Source organism: Ischnura elegans, chromosome 8 (assembly GCF_921293095.1).
Source record: "Ischnura elegans chromosome 8, ioIscEleg1.1, whole genome shotgun sequence".
In the NCBI taxonomy this organism is placed as follows: domain Eukaryota; kingdom Metazoa; phylum Arthropoda; class Insecta; order Odonata; family Coenagrionidae; genus Ischnura; species Ischnura elegans.
In genome coordinates, this window is record NC_060253.1 from 53,552,106 (window position 1) to 53,570,399 (window position 18,294).

The 18,294-nt window shown below is 38.7% G+C and overlaps 1 protein-coding gene across 1 annotated transcript in view; it reads right to left on the minus strand.

The window, feature by feature from the left end:
* The window catches only part of LOC124164413 (protein artichoke-like), a 66,151-nt gene that overhangs the window by 27,854 nt on the left and 20,003 nt on the right, over nt 1-18,294 (minus strand). The window contains exons 3-4 of the mRNA XM_046541737.1: nt 5,621-6,029; nt 4,152-4,503 (exon numbers count right to left, since the gene is read on the minus strand). Of these exons, the coding sequence (XP_046397693.1) occupies nt 4,152-4,503; nt 5,621-6,029 (761 nt within the window). The remainder of the gene's footprint in view (nt 1-4,151; nt 4,504-5,620; nt 6,030-18,294) is intronic.

Genomic DNA, 18,294 nt, shown 5'->3' on the forward strand with positions numbered 1-18,294 from the left:
GGAAAGTAGTCTTTTTTATAAAAAAACAAGAACACACTCAATTTATACGAACATTTGGAATAAAAAATAAACAAATCGAATACATTATAGAAACATTGAGCTAAATTGGGTAATTTAGCACATAGTATAATAAGCAATACAAAGTACAATAAATTAAGTCCTGCTATCGATTATTCGAGATACGTTTTAAAAATCACATCTAAGAGTAGAAAAGTCTACTTTAAGGTAATGATAATTGTAATCCCTGGAAATCCTGTACATTTGTAAGATGTGTAAATAGCTACAATTAAAATATGGGATATGGAATATTATTTAACACCTAGTTGGGAAGGGTGTTATGATGCATGAAACATTTAGCTTATTGTTACACAGAAAATATATTAATAGTAGTCCTAACTCTTTAATTATTACTGCAAAATAATGAAAAATAGAAGAGATGCGTAAACAATTAGAAAAGAGGGAAAAAGTAAGTAGTTCATAGAAAAATCGTGCACGTCTTTGATTTTTCCCATAGTGAAAAGGCAAACCACTGAGGTTTTTCAACAACCTCCTCATCAAGTCATGCGTCCAACTCCATGTTTCTGGAAACACATCACAGTACACAAAATAGGTTGCAACTACGAAGAAAAAAGGTTTAATGAGGTTTCAGCAATTTTTAGGTCATCATGAAATACCCTTTTAATGAAATAATTACGTCTCTAAGACGCAAACTTGGGATTCGAGAATAAAAGGCTGGTTTAGCCAGGTGTACGATATTCCCACCATGTATGAGGTATTGTTAAAGCTTGATGACTTTGCAGCGCAGAAACAAAATTACTAGCTTAGCTAAATCATCGATCCTGAAGTCTTTGATGATAAAAATTGAAAAGTGTTATAATAAGAGTTGCAGTAAGGTTGTATTTATGTGCCATTTTCACGGGTCACATGAGGGAGCCTGTAGTACAGCGAGGCGAAATATTGTCCAGAAAAATAGAGTGACGCGTCGGAAATCCCCGAAAACGTAAAGTTCTTCGACATTTCGAACTTTTCGAGGGGTTGCGACTATTAGCGTCGATTGCAGTAAAACTTTTTGGGGACCGGCTCTCTGGAGGTCTGGGGGAAAGGAATACCTGCCAGTGTCAGTAGGTCTCAGAAATTAAAAAAATCACATAAATTGTGATTTTAAAGCATTTTTATTTATTTTATACCGAACTAGTTGGCCATTCGGCATTGCTCGGGAAGAATATTACTATTATTGCATAAGTTACAAGTTGGCAACTGGCCAGGTGGTAACATGTATATACAAAAAAGAAAAACACAACATCCCCACAAAGTCACATATCAACTAGACAGTTGTACAAATTTTAAAATTTAATTAAAATTTCTAAAAAATTAAATACTTTTTCAGCTTTTTCTTAAATATTTTTCCATTACTAGGAAAGGGCTCAAATAACTCTGCAGGCAATCTGTTCCAATCTTCAATTGTTCTATTCAGGTATGAAAATTTTTTAACATTGGTCCTCTGCGCCCGGCATTTGATTTTGAACTGATGATCGTTCCTACCAATGAAATTAGGTTTTCCCACTTCATTGATTAATTCCCTCCATGCTTTATCCCCTTTGTATATTTTATACATACCGCAGAGTCGGTTTCTTTTTCTCCTGCTTTCCAAAGATTCCCACCCCAGTATTTTTAACATGCCTGATACTCTCTCTATCCTCCGATGCCTACCCAAAACGTATCGATAACCCAGACAAGTGGGAAACTTGGAATTCATAGTCACATGGCAGGATTTTTAGGCAAAGCAGTTATGATGATGGTATACATATGCAAAAGCAAACAATAGAAAAACGATTTGCGAATACTACACACGTGATCAGCTCACACCCCTCTCCACAACATTGATCGTTTTTTGAATCCGTACGTGCATAGACCAACGTGCATGGACCATAGTGTAAGGTGCGTCTGACACAACCGGAGGTATTAATACGGGCTTTGGGAGCATGAGATTCACCTACGTACTAACTTTGGTTGCAATCCGTGCAGACGTATAGAAAACGGGACGTAGCGGACAGACAAACAGACATCCTCTTTTATATGTATAGATTTCTATCTAATTTTACACCCTATCACGAGAAAAATGCGCTAATTACGCTAATTCACATTAACCTCATTTAATTCCCTGGGGGACACATCATGCACATCAACCCCATCACGAGAAAAATGAGCTAGTTATGCTTATTCATATTAACCTCAATAAATTCTCCGTGGGACACATCATGCACATCAAATATTTGGGGGGCCGCGTCCCCTACGTTCCACACAGGATCGACAACACTGGTTGCGACAGCGTTGCAGAAAATGGTTGATCACATTCGGACGTAAGTACTACTGCGTTTTGGCAGCACCATTTGGATGACAATGGTTCACAGGGAATCTGAAAGAGGGAGGGATGCTTGAAGTATTGGTGTCGGTGGAAGCGACTGCCAAAATCTCCGAAGCGTGGACGGTGGGTGAGGTAGGTACGGGTGACCCACAAACATCGAAAAAAAATAATATCTCCCCGAAATGTTGGCGGAACTGATTAGGAGACCGTAACGCCATAGCTCACGAAACAATAGTAGAGGGGAGGAAGATTCGACGTTGGTATATGTTTCCTTCTTCACTTAATAGGATGCCACTTCTAATCAGGAATATTAAGCAGGTAATTTTGCGACTCCGTGATTTAAAGCAGGAACTTTTACTGACGTTACAGAAAAAAGCTTTGCGATTACATTTGACGTCAACGAAGGTAAAAAAAATGCAGAAGGACACAGGTTATGTGGATATTTTATTCCTTCTATTTTTAAGTTAATACTTTTCCCAGCTATTTGAGCCCACGATAATGCCATTTTCGTGTGACTAACGTGATTTGACTTTAACTACATTATCCATTTCCAAATAATAACTCAAAAATCAGCCCGGTGAGGAACTTAAGTTTTAATTTTTGCATGATTCTCAAGGATTAACGTATATCATATCACTGCTTGTCAAAATACCACACAGATATTCCAGCATAATTCAAAATTTGTATTATGAATATTGAAGTAATTGCTTGCAGTACTTGTATCCTCGTATTTAATGACAGCATTTTAGAGAATTTTCTAATGCTAACTTTTTAAAAAGTATGCAGATGATGTTTTAAGAATGATTTTCAAAATATCTAATATGTCCCTTCAGGAAATGCTGCGTGGGAATCATTTTAAATCTCTATAAGCATTTCCCCAAAGGAAAGCAGAATGCAAAGCATTTTGACAATTTTTTTTGTTTGAAAATTTTCGTAGATTCTTTTGTCTATCTTGTATGTTCCTTTCAGGAAATTTTTAAAAAGAGTTAAAATGATTCCCACGCAGCATTTTCCGAAAGGGACATATTAGACAGACAAAATAAGCTGCGAAAATCTTCAAACAAAAAAATGCCAAAATGCTTTGAATTCAGCTTTTTAATTGTGAAAATTGTATTAATAAAAAATGAAAAATGGTAAAAGCGAGATTTTTTTATAAACTTTATTTTTTGCAGCTGAATTACTTCATGCAGTGAATATTTTATTATAATTGTGGGATCATTATGGACTACTTAGCTTTAGAAAAAAAATCATGCCTTGTCATCTCACAGTAATGGAGTAATGGATGAAAATAAAAATCTCCATGCATTGCACATTGCGGCACTTTAGGGGGTCACACCCAAATTTCAAATGCTCATATTTCATTAAAAATTGACAACTGGAGGCTAAAATTGTACACATAATCTAACTATCTAATCATATCTAATCTACCATAATGTATGGCCATGGCAAGTTTCATGAAAATCCGAGTCGGTGGGTGTCATTTGGTCGAAATATTGGTTGATTTGACATGGAATGACCCATTAATCTATGTTAAAATTTTCACAATATTAGTTCCAAATGGTTGATTTTTCTATTTATGTTGCTCAAAAAATGTGTATTTTTATTTTTATGTTGATTTGACATGGAATGACCCATTAATCTATGTTAAAATTTTCACAATATTAGTTCCAAATGGTTGGCTTTTCTATTTATGTTGCTCAAAAATGTATATATTTATTTTTAAGGGGTATAGTATCAGGGCAATTAAGAAATGTCATTCATTCATCCTTAGTTACAATGGACCAACCTTGAGAGCAGGCAGCGTCCAGGGCAGCCTCCTCCTGTAGGGCGGCGGAGGCATCGAGTCCTCGGAGAGGAAGTTGTCCCGGAGGCGGAGCTCTAGCAGCGAGGGCAGATCGTAGAAGGCGTCTGGCCCGATGCTTCGCATGGCATTCCCCTCGAGGGACAGCCGCTCGAGCCTCGGCAGGGACTGCACCGCGCCCTCGGGCAGCACGGAGAGGGAGGCGCGGTCGGCGCGCAGCTCGGCCAGGGCCGGCAGCACCCAGGAAGGGGCGCCGTCCAGCAGCCACTGCGTCTGCGGAGGGACCTCCTCCGACCCTCCGCCAGCCACGGCGCCACCGTCAGCCGACGGAGCGTCACTGGAAGGAACGAATGCGTTGAAGGGAAGAGTAAAGGCCGTATTACACGGAACACGTAATAGCGCAAATTATAAATGCATTGCTCTGTTTTTCGCACGGGGACCTCCCTGTCGCAAGACTTGCTTCACAAAATGAAGAGAGCTTATTCACTTTCTGAACTTAGGCACAAAGTCTAATGAAAACAGCCAGGAAAGAAACAAAGACACCTTGGTCCACTCCCTCCCGTTGCATGCCCATTTATATGTCTCCTACCGTCAGAGCCGCCACGGTCCTACCTAGCAAACGGGGGGCAGCGACCAAGGACGCTTGAATATCTGAAGGAGCTATTTTCGAGTTTTTAGCGTGGCCAGGGTTCTGCCATCTTAGTTTGGCAATTGTTGAACTTAGCCTCCGACTGATATTTTGAGGGGGATAAGTTTTATTTCTGAAAATGAGCTACATTAAGTGAAAAATGCTACCATTAATCACTAGTATTTTTTCGCCATCATTCGTGATCAGTGGCGGATCTATGGGGGCTATATCCCCCCCTCTTCGGCATCCAATTTACACCAGATAGAATGGTAATTTTTCCGATCCCCACTACTGCAGGAATTTTAACCCCCACTTAGCGCCCCCTTGTCCTTATCCTGGATCCGCCACTGTTCGTGATACTTCTATTTAAGTTAATCAATTCTATTTCCTCTTAGCCTCTTCATTTGTGGGGATATCCTTGAAACTTTTGTACTGTAATTGTTAGATTACAATTGGCTAAAATAAAATTCAATACCAGTATAAGTGCAGGGATTCGACTTGTATACACTCGTAAAATTTTATTTTCCCCTGATCTGGTTGTATAACGTAACCATGCTGATTGATAATAAGTTTTCCCTGGGAAAAGATATTTGTGGCATAACTTCGCGAAGCCTTCCAATGAAGGAAGGAAAAAAGGTTTATGGTGAGCGTTCCATAGTTTATTTTAATGTACTTACGAGTCAAGACCAAAAATTTCGCCAAATAGTAAGCATTGACCCATATGGGATTGCCCATTTTTTTAGTCAAAATAAGGGTGGTTTTGTGGCAATGTGTTACGCCACAAAGTCCACAGTTTATCCCGGACGCCATTAACTCTTGAACTAACCTGGATCTCCCTAGAGGATTGTCACTGATGTCGAGAATCTTGAGCGACCTCAGAGACACGTCTCCGCCTCTGGGCGCAGACATGGCGTCCACGCGCACCCTCTCTCGGCCCAGGCGGAGTCCGTTGCCGTCCAGCAGGAGTTCTTCGACACCTCCGCAGCACGTCGCGAAGAAGGAGAGTGCGGACCAGAGGGCGTCGTCGGTGGCGGCTGCCCCTGGAGGAGCGGCGGCCCATCCGCCGTGCACGGAGAGCGAGAGCAGGGCCGGCAGCGTGACCTGAGGGTCCCTGGGGGGGAACATGCCGGAGAGGCCCGAGGTGGTGGGGGCGCTGATGCGGAGGTAGCGCAGGGAGGGCAGCGCACCCAGCAGGGGGACGGACAGCGGCCGGCCGGGGAACGCATCGCCTTCAGCTGCAAATAAATACGTCAAGCAAATAAATACAAGTATTAGCATTTATACTCGCGTCGCGTAATTCGCGCAGTCTTAGCCAGAGGGTGCAGGGTATTAGAGAAGTGCGGCATGCTTCTATACAAGGCTTTTTTTCATACCACCGAAAAAAACTGTATAAGGAGCCTCTTATCTAGCGATTTGATCGTTGGATTATTCTTCCTCATAGAATAATCCACTAAAATCGCTGCAGAAATGGTTTTCCAGGTTTCGCTAGTGGTAGGACCCGCCCGCCTTTGTGACGGTGCGGGATTCCTCGTTCCATCCCTCCCTTCCCTATCCAGTCCCAGGAAGCGTTGCATCGTCGGGCTCCTATCGCGGCGGCGCCTCCTTCCTTTTTCCTTCCTATCCTCCCCCTTCTGCGGTGCAGAGGTGATAAGCTAACGCTTCAAATCCCAGCCCAGGAGTGTAACCAGCGAGCCCGCCCTAGGGTTTCGTATCCACTGTATAAGGAGTCCTATAAAAAAACACCTAGTACCATGACCCTCGGTATAATTGCCAAGGGAGTTAAAGAACCTGGATACCGTAGTGGTCTGCGCAGTGCCCCGAATAGCCAGAGGTCCGTGGTTCGATTCCCAGTCCAGGAAAATTTTTTCTCATGGCATTTCTAGTATGAATAGCCTTATAAGGACTTTTACATCGGGTTTATTAACATGATAACAATTTTAACGTCTACAAACCACCATGCCCTGGATATGGGTAACTTATCCACGTGGAACTCGAACCCGCGGCCTCCTGTTTGGCAGGCGAAGACTTTACCCCGACGAGGCCGGCCGGCTTTTATTAGACCGGTCATGAAGTACGGCGCATTAGCTGTACTCCCGAATCATAATGCTCTAGAGAGGGGCGCCTCATTCGAGAGACGTATCCTACGTCAAATATTCCTGTTACACCCTCGTACTAAAGGAAATCACGTGTATAACATCACTAATGTATAACTTCTCCTCCGCAGACTATGCCGGCTTCGAAGCAACGCCGCAGGGAAGATAGCAGAGCACAACCCACGGCGTTTCGGCGTTTCAGGAGGTATGCTATTAAATGGTATTATTAGTATTTGTTTACTTTTTTGCATCGCCTTCAGCAGCTTTCGGGCTTGTTGACTGTCGACTTAAACGGCTGGCTTCTCGTATTGCACCCCTCCCTCTTTGTCTGCCTCCAATGGATACCACGCTAGCCAATGATGAACTCAGCATAGTGGAGTAGGGAGAGTAGTCGCCCACCAACAACTGCTGAAGTCAAGCGGGGCAACGTACAGGGATACCTCAGTATACATTTTTCTGGCCGCGGAGATACTATCCGCAAACCTCACCGATTTTTGTCCCTAGGATCCCAAATACGCTCTAAAGACAGCATCTTCGAAGACGGCTCTGAGAGTCGTATAATATATTATGTTATGAGGCATTCTCGTAAATGATAATATTTCCACTGCAACATGGTTTTATTTCAGCAGTATTTTATCCTGTTATATCAAAATTGAGTATACTGGTGTTAATTTTGGCAAAAAATTATATTGCTGCATAGTTATTTTCATTAATGTAAAACTGAAGGTTACATTTGAAGCTATTTTCACGGCAGTAAATCATTGAACTAACTATTTTCTAAAGTGTTTTTGATGGGTGAAATATATCTGCATTGCTGCTATTTCGATGCAATTCACTACCTACTAGCAAATTATTAGTTACTAAGATGCCATTTTTCTGCTCTCCTCTGCTTTCTGCGTTGATATATACTTACCTTTTAGATGGAAAATTTCTTTAAAAATCTACCTGATCTCTTCAGGTTTTACTTAGTAAGAATAAAAGATTAAACTTTGTAAGGTTTACTAATATATGTCAAATAGCACCAACGGCCACTAATATTTAAAAAAATACCCTATGCTTAATAAACCACTAGGCGTAGGGTATTTATTTTAAAGTAAATTAGCGAACCTTACAATATTTTTTCTCCTTTTTTCCATTAAAAAATCAATAGCCGAAAAAAGATTCTCGTCAAGAAAGAAAAGATCCTTCAGCTTCAAGCAAAACAGCGATTTTATGGCCTAATTTGACGGGGAGAAGAACACTGGGTTTCAAACCTATAAAAAAACCTACTCTGCGGATTACGATGAAGTATTTTTGAGCCTCGGGAAGCTTTTGAGCTGACCGCGACTAGACTCCCAAATGACCAAATGGCGTATGTTAAAATGCCCATTTTTCGCTGAGATTCTACGACGTTTCGAGTGCCTAGAGCATGGGGTTCTCACTGCACGGTAAACGTCATTGCCATGATAGAGTTTTGCCTACATCTTCAAATGGCATTAGCGTCAAGTTCTCAGCAATTTTCGCCAAATTCAAATCACTACAACACGCTCTCTTTCGATTCCATTCTTTTTAGTCTATTATTTTACCTACTGCTACCACTACCCACTGGCGAGGAACCCATGCTTCTCTATCCCCTTCCCCTCTTATCAATCATCCTTACCCGAATCATCAGGGATGTCCGCATGTGGGTCTCACAGCTTGCATTTACTGAAGAAGACATAGGAGGGTTTCATATAATTAAAGTTGAGGTAAGGTCAATAAAGTGAAAGGGATAAAATTATTTAATTAATGCATTACTTGTATTAGATTAATACTGGTACCTGATGTTGATATCTTTATTGAGAAGAATGCACAAAGAAAAAAGACATGTGTACCATTGGAAGATAATTCTGCTATCATGAAAAATCCGCGAGCATCCTCTGAAACCACTCCAAACCCAGCCTAAGTAATCTCTGGGTCTATTTTCTCCCAGTTCGTGTTCACTTCCTTTTCTGAAATTATATGAAACAGCACGGATGACAGCTAACACCCTTAATATTTATGTAATTATATAAATGGTACGATTTTTTGAGGCCTCATAATTGCTTCATTTAGAACAGGGGTCTTCAACCTTTTATCATACATGGGCCAAAATTCTGTTTCACATCGTCCAGAGGGCCACAATCCTCCATGTCATTTTACCACCACATCAATAACATATATAAAAAAACATATGAAATCGAAGTGCAATAATCTTTATTGGTTAAAGAGTTCAATCGATCAATACGATTTTTGACGAGTGGATCGATATTTGGTTCGTGATATTTTTTTAGCCTCTAGGGCCGCAATAAATTAGCCAGCAGGCCCCGGGTTGAAGATCCTTGGTTTAGAAGGTAAAAAAGAGAAGAAAATAACGAATGGTTGATATTGACAATGGTAATGGTAAATGGTTGACAAATGATAAATGATACACATTAACTTTTCGGAAATGCCATAAGAAAGGAAAACTTTGCTAGAATAGGTTGCTAATAAATGAAAGAGTTTCTCATTTCCACATATTACTGATCATTACATTATAAACTAAGAGACGATTTTTCACCCGAATGAGAGTGTATGAATTTCACATTCGTCCTCATCATGGTCCCTTAAAGTTGATTTTATCCCAAATAGGACTCAGACCAAAAACATATTCGAACGAAAATAAGTCATGTCTTTTTTTTCAAATTTGCGCTCTTGTTGCTATGGTACCTTTTTTGCTGTAGCGTTTTTATCTGTCAAGTTAAGAATACAAGAGTTTTATTGCGTTTGTTTCAAATTTGGTTTGATGCATAGCTCCAATTGCCGTTTTTTTACTTGGGTTTCATGCATTTGTCATGTTTTTGTTATACTATGAAATCGAAAAAAATTATGCATAGAAATTTCAAAAATTAAAAGTTTATCATTATTTTAATTAGCTATTTATTAATTAAAGTGCCTGCAAACTGTGCTATATTATTTTTGTTTTCATGGGTTTTTCCCGAACAATTCATATTTTTCTATCTATCTATCTAACATGAAGAATTAACAGATGGCCAACTTTGGACGAAGAAAACGCCGCTGTATGGGTAATGTAGCCTGGGTTTTTAGAGAACGACCCGTAATGGTATCCCTTAATGCAAGGTCAGGGTGATGAGGCACAGATAACAATTAAGGTACCATTTAAAATGTCCCTTCCCTCTCGTATCGAGGGTCTCAGAAAAGATAAATTAATAAAGAAAAGATTCCATTACGGAATACCATTACGAGTTGACTAAGGAAAGAGGGACCGTAAAGAGATGAATGCAACAAACCATTTACTGCTCCTTAAGTTAAAAACACTGTATTACCTTGAGAGGAAATGCCATCCGTTCCACCTCAAGAGTTACAATGGTCTCTTATTCTGGTTTCGTGTCAGTTTTCACAACCGCGACTGGCCATTATCATTTCGACCATTTCAAGTCAAATTTCTACCGTTCTGAGACAGCAACGACCTTGGGCTAGGTGTTAGTTCGTCAAATTAAACGGTGAAATGTCTTGAAACCCGATCCAGTTTCTATGAAACTGCTGTAAGGAAAAGTGATAAATAATAATGGATATCACTTCTGTGGAGAATTCACTGAATAGTTAAAAATTATTGTGCGAAAATTAAGAGACGTACGTGAATGATAAACGGTTCCCAAACAAAGATTTTCATTCGTACTAATACTTTCATCAAACCAATTCCAGTGTGCCAAAAGGTTCCTCCGTAACATGGGAAAAATGAAATTGATTCTTTTCACTATGTAGGTAAGTACAAGGAGAAACAAGACCTATAATCGAAAATGAATAGGAGACTTCGTTGATTTCCACTGATTTATTTCAACTTCCACATAATTGAGCCTAATACCACCTATAGTTAGTTAATGTTCATATTTTTTCGCCGTTTGAAGGAGAAATTATGCATTAAAATGCTAATTTTATATTCTAATTTATGGCAATTAAATTGCATTTTTTAAATAAATTAATATAATATTTAATGATTCATGTTTCTTTGAGAGGGATTGAGACGAAACATCCCTCGCTGAAAATCTCCCAAAATTGCGAGAGAAGTGGGATAGAATAATCTTAATTTACTGCCAACTAGAAATGAAACATGCATTTTAAGAAGTCGGACTCGTACCGAACGACCAAGGCTTGATGGCATGTACGAAAAGAGCGGCTGAAATGACCATGTCCACTGCATTCAAACCACTGACCACAGTGGCAAACAAGAAAATGCTAACCAATAAGCTCCATAGAACAAATATATCCCATTAGTCTCATGGAATAGGAAAATGGGACTAAAGGATTACCCACGCTAGTATTTGTAAATATTGTCTCTAAGGACCTGCATCGCTTATAATCTACAGCTCACAACAGTGTCAATCAAGATTCAATATAACCATTGGTTAATGAGTTTGCAGAGGTTTTTATTTGTACGATAACATCTTCAGCTTTAGTGGCATAAAAATCTGTTGTATGCAAGCAGATGTCCATACGTATGGCGTTCTTACATCCAAGTTGCAAGTTACTGGATAAAACCCCACGGGATTGCCAAACGCTCATCAGAGAGCAACTTGATTTTACGAGAAAAAACGGGTACTTCTTTGAGAAATAACAAAGTCTAAGGAATAGTGAGGAGTAGATAACTTTTTTAAGCACAGAGAATATACATTATTAGCCTGATTCATGTTTTTCCGGAATAGTAATCGGCTTCTCAAGCGATGAAGCTCCTCTCACTGGAGTGTTTTTCTTTGTTCGCAAATAGTGGATGGCTTGCAAATCCAATTCTCATTTCGGTAAATTCCCATGCCGTTCCGGTATATTAACCAGAATTTATGAAATTTTTCAGAATTCTGACTCATTAGAGACTTTTTCCCTACTTTTGAAAATTACTCACATTTTCCTCATCCACCGACCATACCTGCTTGGTGAATTCCGTGGGATACCAACAAGCAAAATAAAATACCACGTACGTGTTCATGGTTGTTCGAATAATTGAAACTTGCAGCAGTAAAAAATCACGCTAACTTTGGTTTAAAAGATAAAGGGTACTAATATGGTATTTCCAAACTGATCCTTGTCCCTTGTCATAATTTAAAGACGGAAGAAGAAGAAAGATTGTGTTCACAATTGAACTTGGCGTTACGTGGCTTTTTATCAAGAGTCACATTAATCATATATTCCTTCAATCAAGGCGCAAACCGTGTATCAATCGTGTATTCGATATTAAAGGGCAAAAAATAGTTTTTATGCCCCTCGATAGACAAAACTATTATTCTCATCTCTGGTTAATTTAAAGAGTATTTTTTTATTTAATTATTGCCACCACCGAAAACTGAACTTAATTGGCCTTAAAATCAGAGCTTTCAAAGCATCTAAGACTTAAGCGTACCATAATAACCACGCCCTGCATAGAGGCATTCTTCCCAGGCGGGAATAGAACCTACGACCTTCGATTTGGATAGGGAGGTCTTTAACACGCCGCCACCGAGGCATTTTCAATTATTTGAGCTCTTCTCAAATAATGACTCTCCTTAGAAGACTTACGCCATTACAGTTTTTTGAAGCAACACCTGCGATTTTTGAATATTCATCTCCATTTTACGCCAATTAAATTAAATTTTAGCGGCAGTGAAGAAGGTAAAATTCAGAATGTGAGAATATCAACACAGAGGTGGATTGCGTTCAGATAACCTCCGACTTCAATATTCCCGAAGGACAAGGAGAAAGGAGTCCCTATAAACATTCGTCGCCCTCCGCTTCTAATCTTCGTATTATGCTCCGTCGTGTGTAAAATGTATTCATCCTCCTTTGAACCCGCCCGGAAAGTAATAATTTCTTGGATGAAGGGTTGATTCTCAAGGACAAGATGCCCCGTGGAAATTGTATGCAAGTTAATGAAGGAAACAAAGACATTTCAAGCGAAGGCGGAACCCATACGTAATATAATAATAGTTTCATTCCTATGCAGAGCTTTCAAGTGATATCACATTTGAGAAAAAAACCTTTCGACTAACTCAAATGCATAGACTTACACTCTAATATACCGGTCAAGGTAAAGGACACCACGGTGGTACAGAAGAGATATCAACACTCATTGGCCCAAACACACGATTTGGAGTTTAAAAAAAATATAACGATGGCCCACTATGAAAAGCATTTAGTTCATCGGAGATCCTCCTTTTAATTTGTACGCAAGTCATAAAATCCACGCTATATTAGCTCACATAATAGCTGCTCTTTAACAATGCGAGAAAAGCTCAACGGCTGCCGTATTCAAAATAAACGTTCATTTAACTTCAAACTAGCATTGATAATTTAAAAAGCAACCAACTAACTTTTAACTTCTAGATTTAAACATCACTTCTGCAAGATTAAACGAGAAAAAACGACAAGAAATAGGATTCATCGCACTACAATTTGAGCCTAAAAACGCACGCATCTAGTAGTTGCAATTCTGCTAGCGCCCTATGAGCAAATCACGGACTCTTTGTATTTTTAAGAGGGAAATCATTATTCGTAGTGGATGAAGGAGAACCCCCGAACGGAAAGATGAAATTTTTTCCGCTCTTCTCCTTAGAGAAAATAAACATGGTCCCATACTGAGTATACCAAAAGTTTTTAAAACTACCGAGTTATTTTTATAGTCTTTGCACCTGTAAGTACATTGTACACCATTTAGTTACGGGTACTACAAGGTTATCGAAACTACATCCCACGGGCATCAAGCCATGGTTCTCTAGTCACAGTTTTGTGGCGACATTAATTTGGCAACAATGTGTGATGAATCTTGGAAATGGTGACTTTCCAGGCTTTAGGGTTGCGACCACGAACAAGTTTTATGGTACAAAAAAACTTCAAATGCAAAAATAATGCATCACCAGGGTAAACTTACAATTTTATGCTGTTTAAAGCGTTTAATTTTGAGTAACAAGCTGGTAGGAATGCGCGTGAAGGAAAGCAGAGAACATTAGTCGAGGAGAAATTCTGAATTTAGAAGTTGTCTGAGTTCGCCAATGCGTAGCGAAACATTCTTGGATATACGTTAAACCTTCCAATAGTATTTCTTGGGTACGCATCCACCTCGACCATACAATTCTGTCAGAGATATATTAGAGAAAATGTCTAAATTAAGCGACCCTTAAAACACCTGGAAAGATTTTCCACACGCATACAGGGAATCATTCAGTAACAAGAATTTCGATAAGTTTGATGTACTAACCTCAATCGGCTTATTGGATTTTCTTACTCTCCCGGAACCCCAAGAAAAGTTCATTTATTCACAATTGGCTTGCATAATAGTTTTATTTTTCATAAAATTTATAACAATTAATGCTAATTATTACCAGTGGACGTATAAAGCAAAGCATAGGAAAGCATTTGAAAAAGTTCTTAAAAATATTTGTTTTATCACACGATCTTTTTTTCCTGGTGCAAAGTAACAGACGAAAATTAATTAAAAAAGTAAACGGCGCGTATCCTCAAGAGCTAAAATACATAATTAAAAATACAAGGAATCTTCATCTGAGTCGTTGGCATTATATATGTATCTCACTCGCGATGGTAAACCTCTGGATTGAAATTAAATCATTTCACAATCTTCAAGCACCTCTCCTCCCTCTAGAAGACAAAATTTACTTTGAGCAGCATTAAAATGAGCTTCTTTGGTAGCTGATTTGCATTGGATAACCGGTGAACAGGTAAGTCAAAAAGTCACAGAATACACATAGTATTTACGTTATGAAAATATTTACGTTATTCAAAAAAGTTCTGGGATACAATTTAATAAGAATATAAATAGCGCATTTTGGCATTGACATCAATCATTTAAATTCTTTGATGAGTGACACTTTTCTAAGCTGCTAAGGCTCTTAAGGGGAAATAAAATTGGCAATTGGCCGAAGCACGATGTCATTCAGTGACTAATGATGTATAAATTAATTCCATTTACTAATTCAGATAGTTGATCTTTTTGAGACGAAAGAGCTTTTCAACCTATGAATGTGACCGAATAAGATGGGTACTTAGAAAGAGTGAGTAAAAAGACTGACAAGAATAGTTACAACAAAAAAGTTTTCAATCCTCTCAAAATACCTAGTTTGGCTTTCAAAATAATTTAAGACGTGAATTCCAAAGCGGCACAAATAACGTTGCAGGAATTTGAGGTTACTGGAGCAGTTTCTTTGTTTTTTATCTGCATATATACACTTCATAGTCAATATCTCTATACACAGGAAAAATTATGATTTATTTATTCAGTAGTTTTGAAGATATCCAGATAAAGAGGTGTGTTACCAAACTTTGCTTAATAGTCTACTTCTGTTCCGGAATTTACGCCTTCAATTGTAATTTTCAATCCACATTAGTTACCAAATCAATGAGCTAACTAAAATGAGCTGAGCAGATAGAGGTTGGTATGGAGTTCATCCACAGTTATCAATAAATTTACCATGAATACAGTGAACTCTACAGGATGTACTTCAGTTTGGAATTGAATCATGAAAAGAAATTCTTCACAAATAACGCACAATATTGGATGACGCTTACGGCCTGACCGATGTAATTTTGCACTTGGACAGTTAATCCTACAACCATTAGGATGCCGGATTTCATAGCTTCTCCGGTCGCGGCACACGTCTCGTAATCTGTATACCAGGGTGGAGTGGGTGGTAATCGAAGTGATTTTAATTTATCAGAATGTTTATTCCCTTTCATACTTGCCATCAAAATACGCATGTAAGAAAAGCAAAACTATGCTCAGAGCTCTGCAGTGAAACCTAAAAAGCTACTTTGACTAAAATGTAAACAAATGATGCTCAAAATACGACTCTTAACTAGTTTGATGCCGATTGATTAATTTTTAATATTCATACAATGGACACAGGCAAATAACGAATGAGATATCCTACATACTGTTCAATCTCATAATATAATTGTAGATGAAAAATTATATTTTCATCAAAATAGTGCACGCATCGTGAGACATCTATTTTATGAAATTTGCGTCTACCTCAAAGTTTGGCCGATCCTCGGTCATCGTCACCAGATGATGATAAATATTAATAACAACATATAATATATAATACATTCATAAAATTATAGCATACAACAATAGCATAGTTTTATCATTACATATATTTAAACAAAATCATACAAACACAATTAAAGAATAATTATGTTCAGACTCCGAGTAAGGCAACACTAGGGGCCGATTTTCTAATGTCTTGTTAATTTTTTCGGAGCAATAAAATCAGAGATAACGATTTCTTCCATTAAAATCACTTGTTTAACTAACTCCGAACTACTTTGATTTCATTTAACTTAAAAAAATTCTCAACCTAAGGTAACGACAGTTTCATGTTCTGGTTAACGCTAGCTAGACATTATAAATCCGGCCCTAGTTGTTCGATGAGCGACCGCGGGTAGCTCAGGGCAGATCTCCAACTATATGAGGCGAGCGGAGAAGCGTTCTCTCCAGTGAGCCGATCTTTTCAGATGCCCTAAGGAAAGCGAAGCAGCCGTTCCGACCCAATTACCATCAGTGACATTACAAGCTCACGGAAAATGAAAAGACGAAATAAAACGACCGACTCATATTCAGTTTCGTTTCAGTTTTCACAACGGATCGCGAGTGGCTTTCGCTCCAAGTACTAATCTGACAGCTCAGATCAACGCTCCCCTTCTTCGACGTCTTGCAGTGTGGAGGCGCCCCTTGCGAAGAAAACCTTGACCCAAATAGATGACGCTCCTGGATTAGTGCGGAGAGGGAAAAGATAGTCGAGAATCACCGAGTCTAGGAAAAATTCCATGCTACGCGGGGAGACTCGGCGAAAACACAAGACTTTGAAGGGCTCGGGTGTAAATAATCAAGGGCGGATTCAGGATTTTTGCTTGGGGGCCAAAATGATCTAATAGGCAAACAGTCTTCTCATATTTGATATTAAAAACAGTATAAAGTAATTACTGTACGATATAATCTCTTTCCTTTAATCTGAATGTTATTAATATGGAAATATATATAAGTTACATACATGAGGGCTATAATACAGCTGTTCCAATAAACTTAATAACGTTAATGGCCATTGATCTAGCGCTAGATCACCCAAGTAGAGCGACCGTTTATCAGGAAATTTCGAAGAATAGATTCTCCTATCGAGGAAAGGGAACAGAGTGACGTTGAGACATTAAGAAAATTTACAGCAAAATCGGAAATTACAATGTTTGATCATGTACCAAAAGATGCCCTGAAATTTTACTTCTCGCTCTACCAACAGCTAGAATCTCTGTAATATTACCCCTTTCATTAATTAATTATGAATTTAATTATATTCCCCAATGAAATACACCCAATTCATCAAATCCGAGTTATCATTACTGAGTTAATAGAAAGAAACAGTATAATCGAGAGTTTTTCGCTCATTTCATACTCTGTTATTACTTGAGCAATTGGATACATCGACAGTACTCCAAAATCGAAACCCTAGAAAGAGAGGATTTTAAACGGAGAACATGAAGTCGTCATATAATTCAAAATCTTCAAATCAGTTAACACCCTTCCAAGATGTTTCATCATTTTTCCGCCGTTGCAAGGTGTGAATGATCCTCTCAAGAGGGCCAAATATCCATTCCAGCAGCTCTGTCACTACCAGGGCAGTCAGTGTAAAACGGAATACCCAAGCCGCGACCCCTACCGGACATGAAACTAGGATGGTTGACACCCTAAGATGTGGCACCAATACTTTATGCATATTTCCAGGCCATTGGTCGTTGAGGTCATTCAAAGTCAACCTGAATATGCACCCGACAGTGAATTCCGCGACCGTTTCCACATTATTGATTTCAGTTTAAATACGCCCTGTGACCCGTTATATTGGACGATATAAATATCATCACCCTTGATTTAACTCATCCGCAAATTTTTTTACATTAATTGTGGGACTGTACAAAAGGTAAAAATTAGCATAAAGGAACAATTGAATACTCAAAATCACGTAGCTAAGCATTCCACGTAAGTCGAGAAATTTAACTGATGCAAATTTTATGCGAAGTATGGCCTTAAATTCCAACTGCAAATAAAAATTAATTATAAATACGCAGAAATGTTCTGAAATAAAATTTTAAACAAAATTTCAATGGAAAATATTTTAAAAATTGGTGCCCCATATTAATACCGGCTATGAAAATATTCTTTCGTATCGAATCCAGTAATGACACTCACTAAAGATATAAGTGTATAGAGTTTCCTCTGCCTAAGATATTTTTTTCGCGGCAATTTAAGCGCATTTTATTACATAAATACCACGATATTTGAACCATTATTTAATGAATTTCACTCTAATTGACATATTTTGGTTCCATCAACGATTTAGACTATCTGACCTTTTAACCCTGCGACTAATGGGAGGCCCTG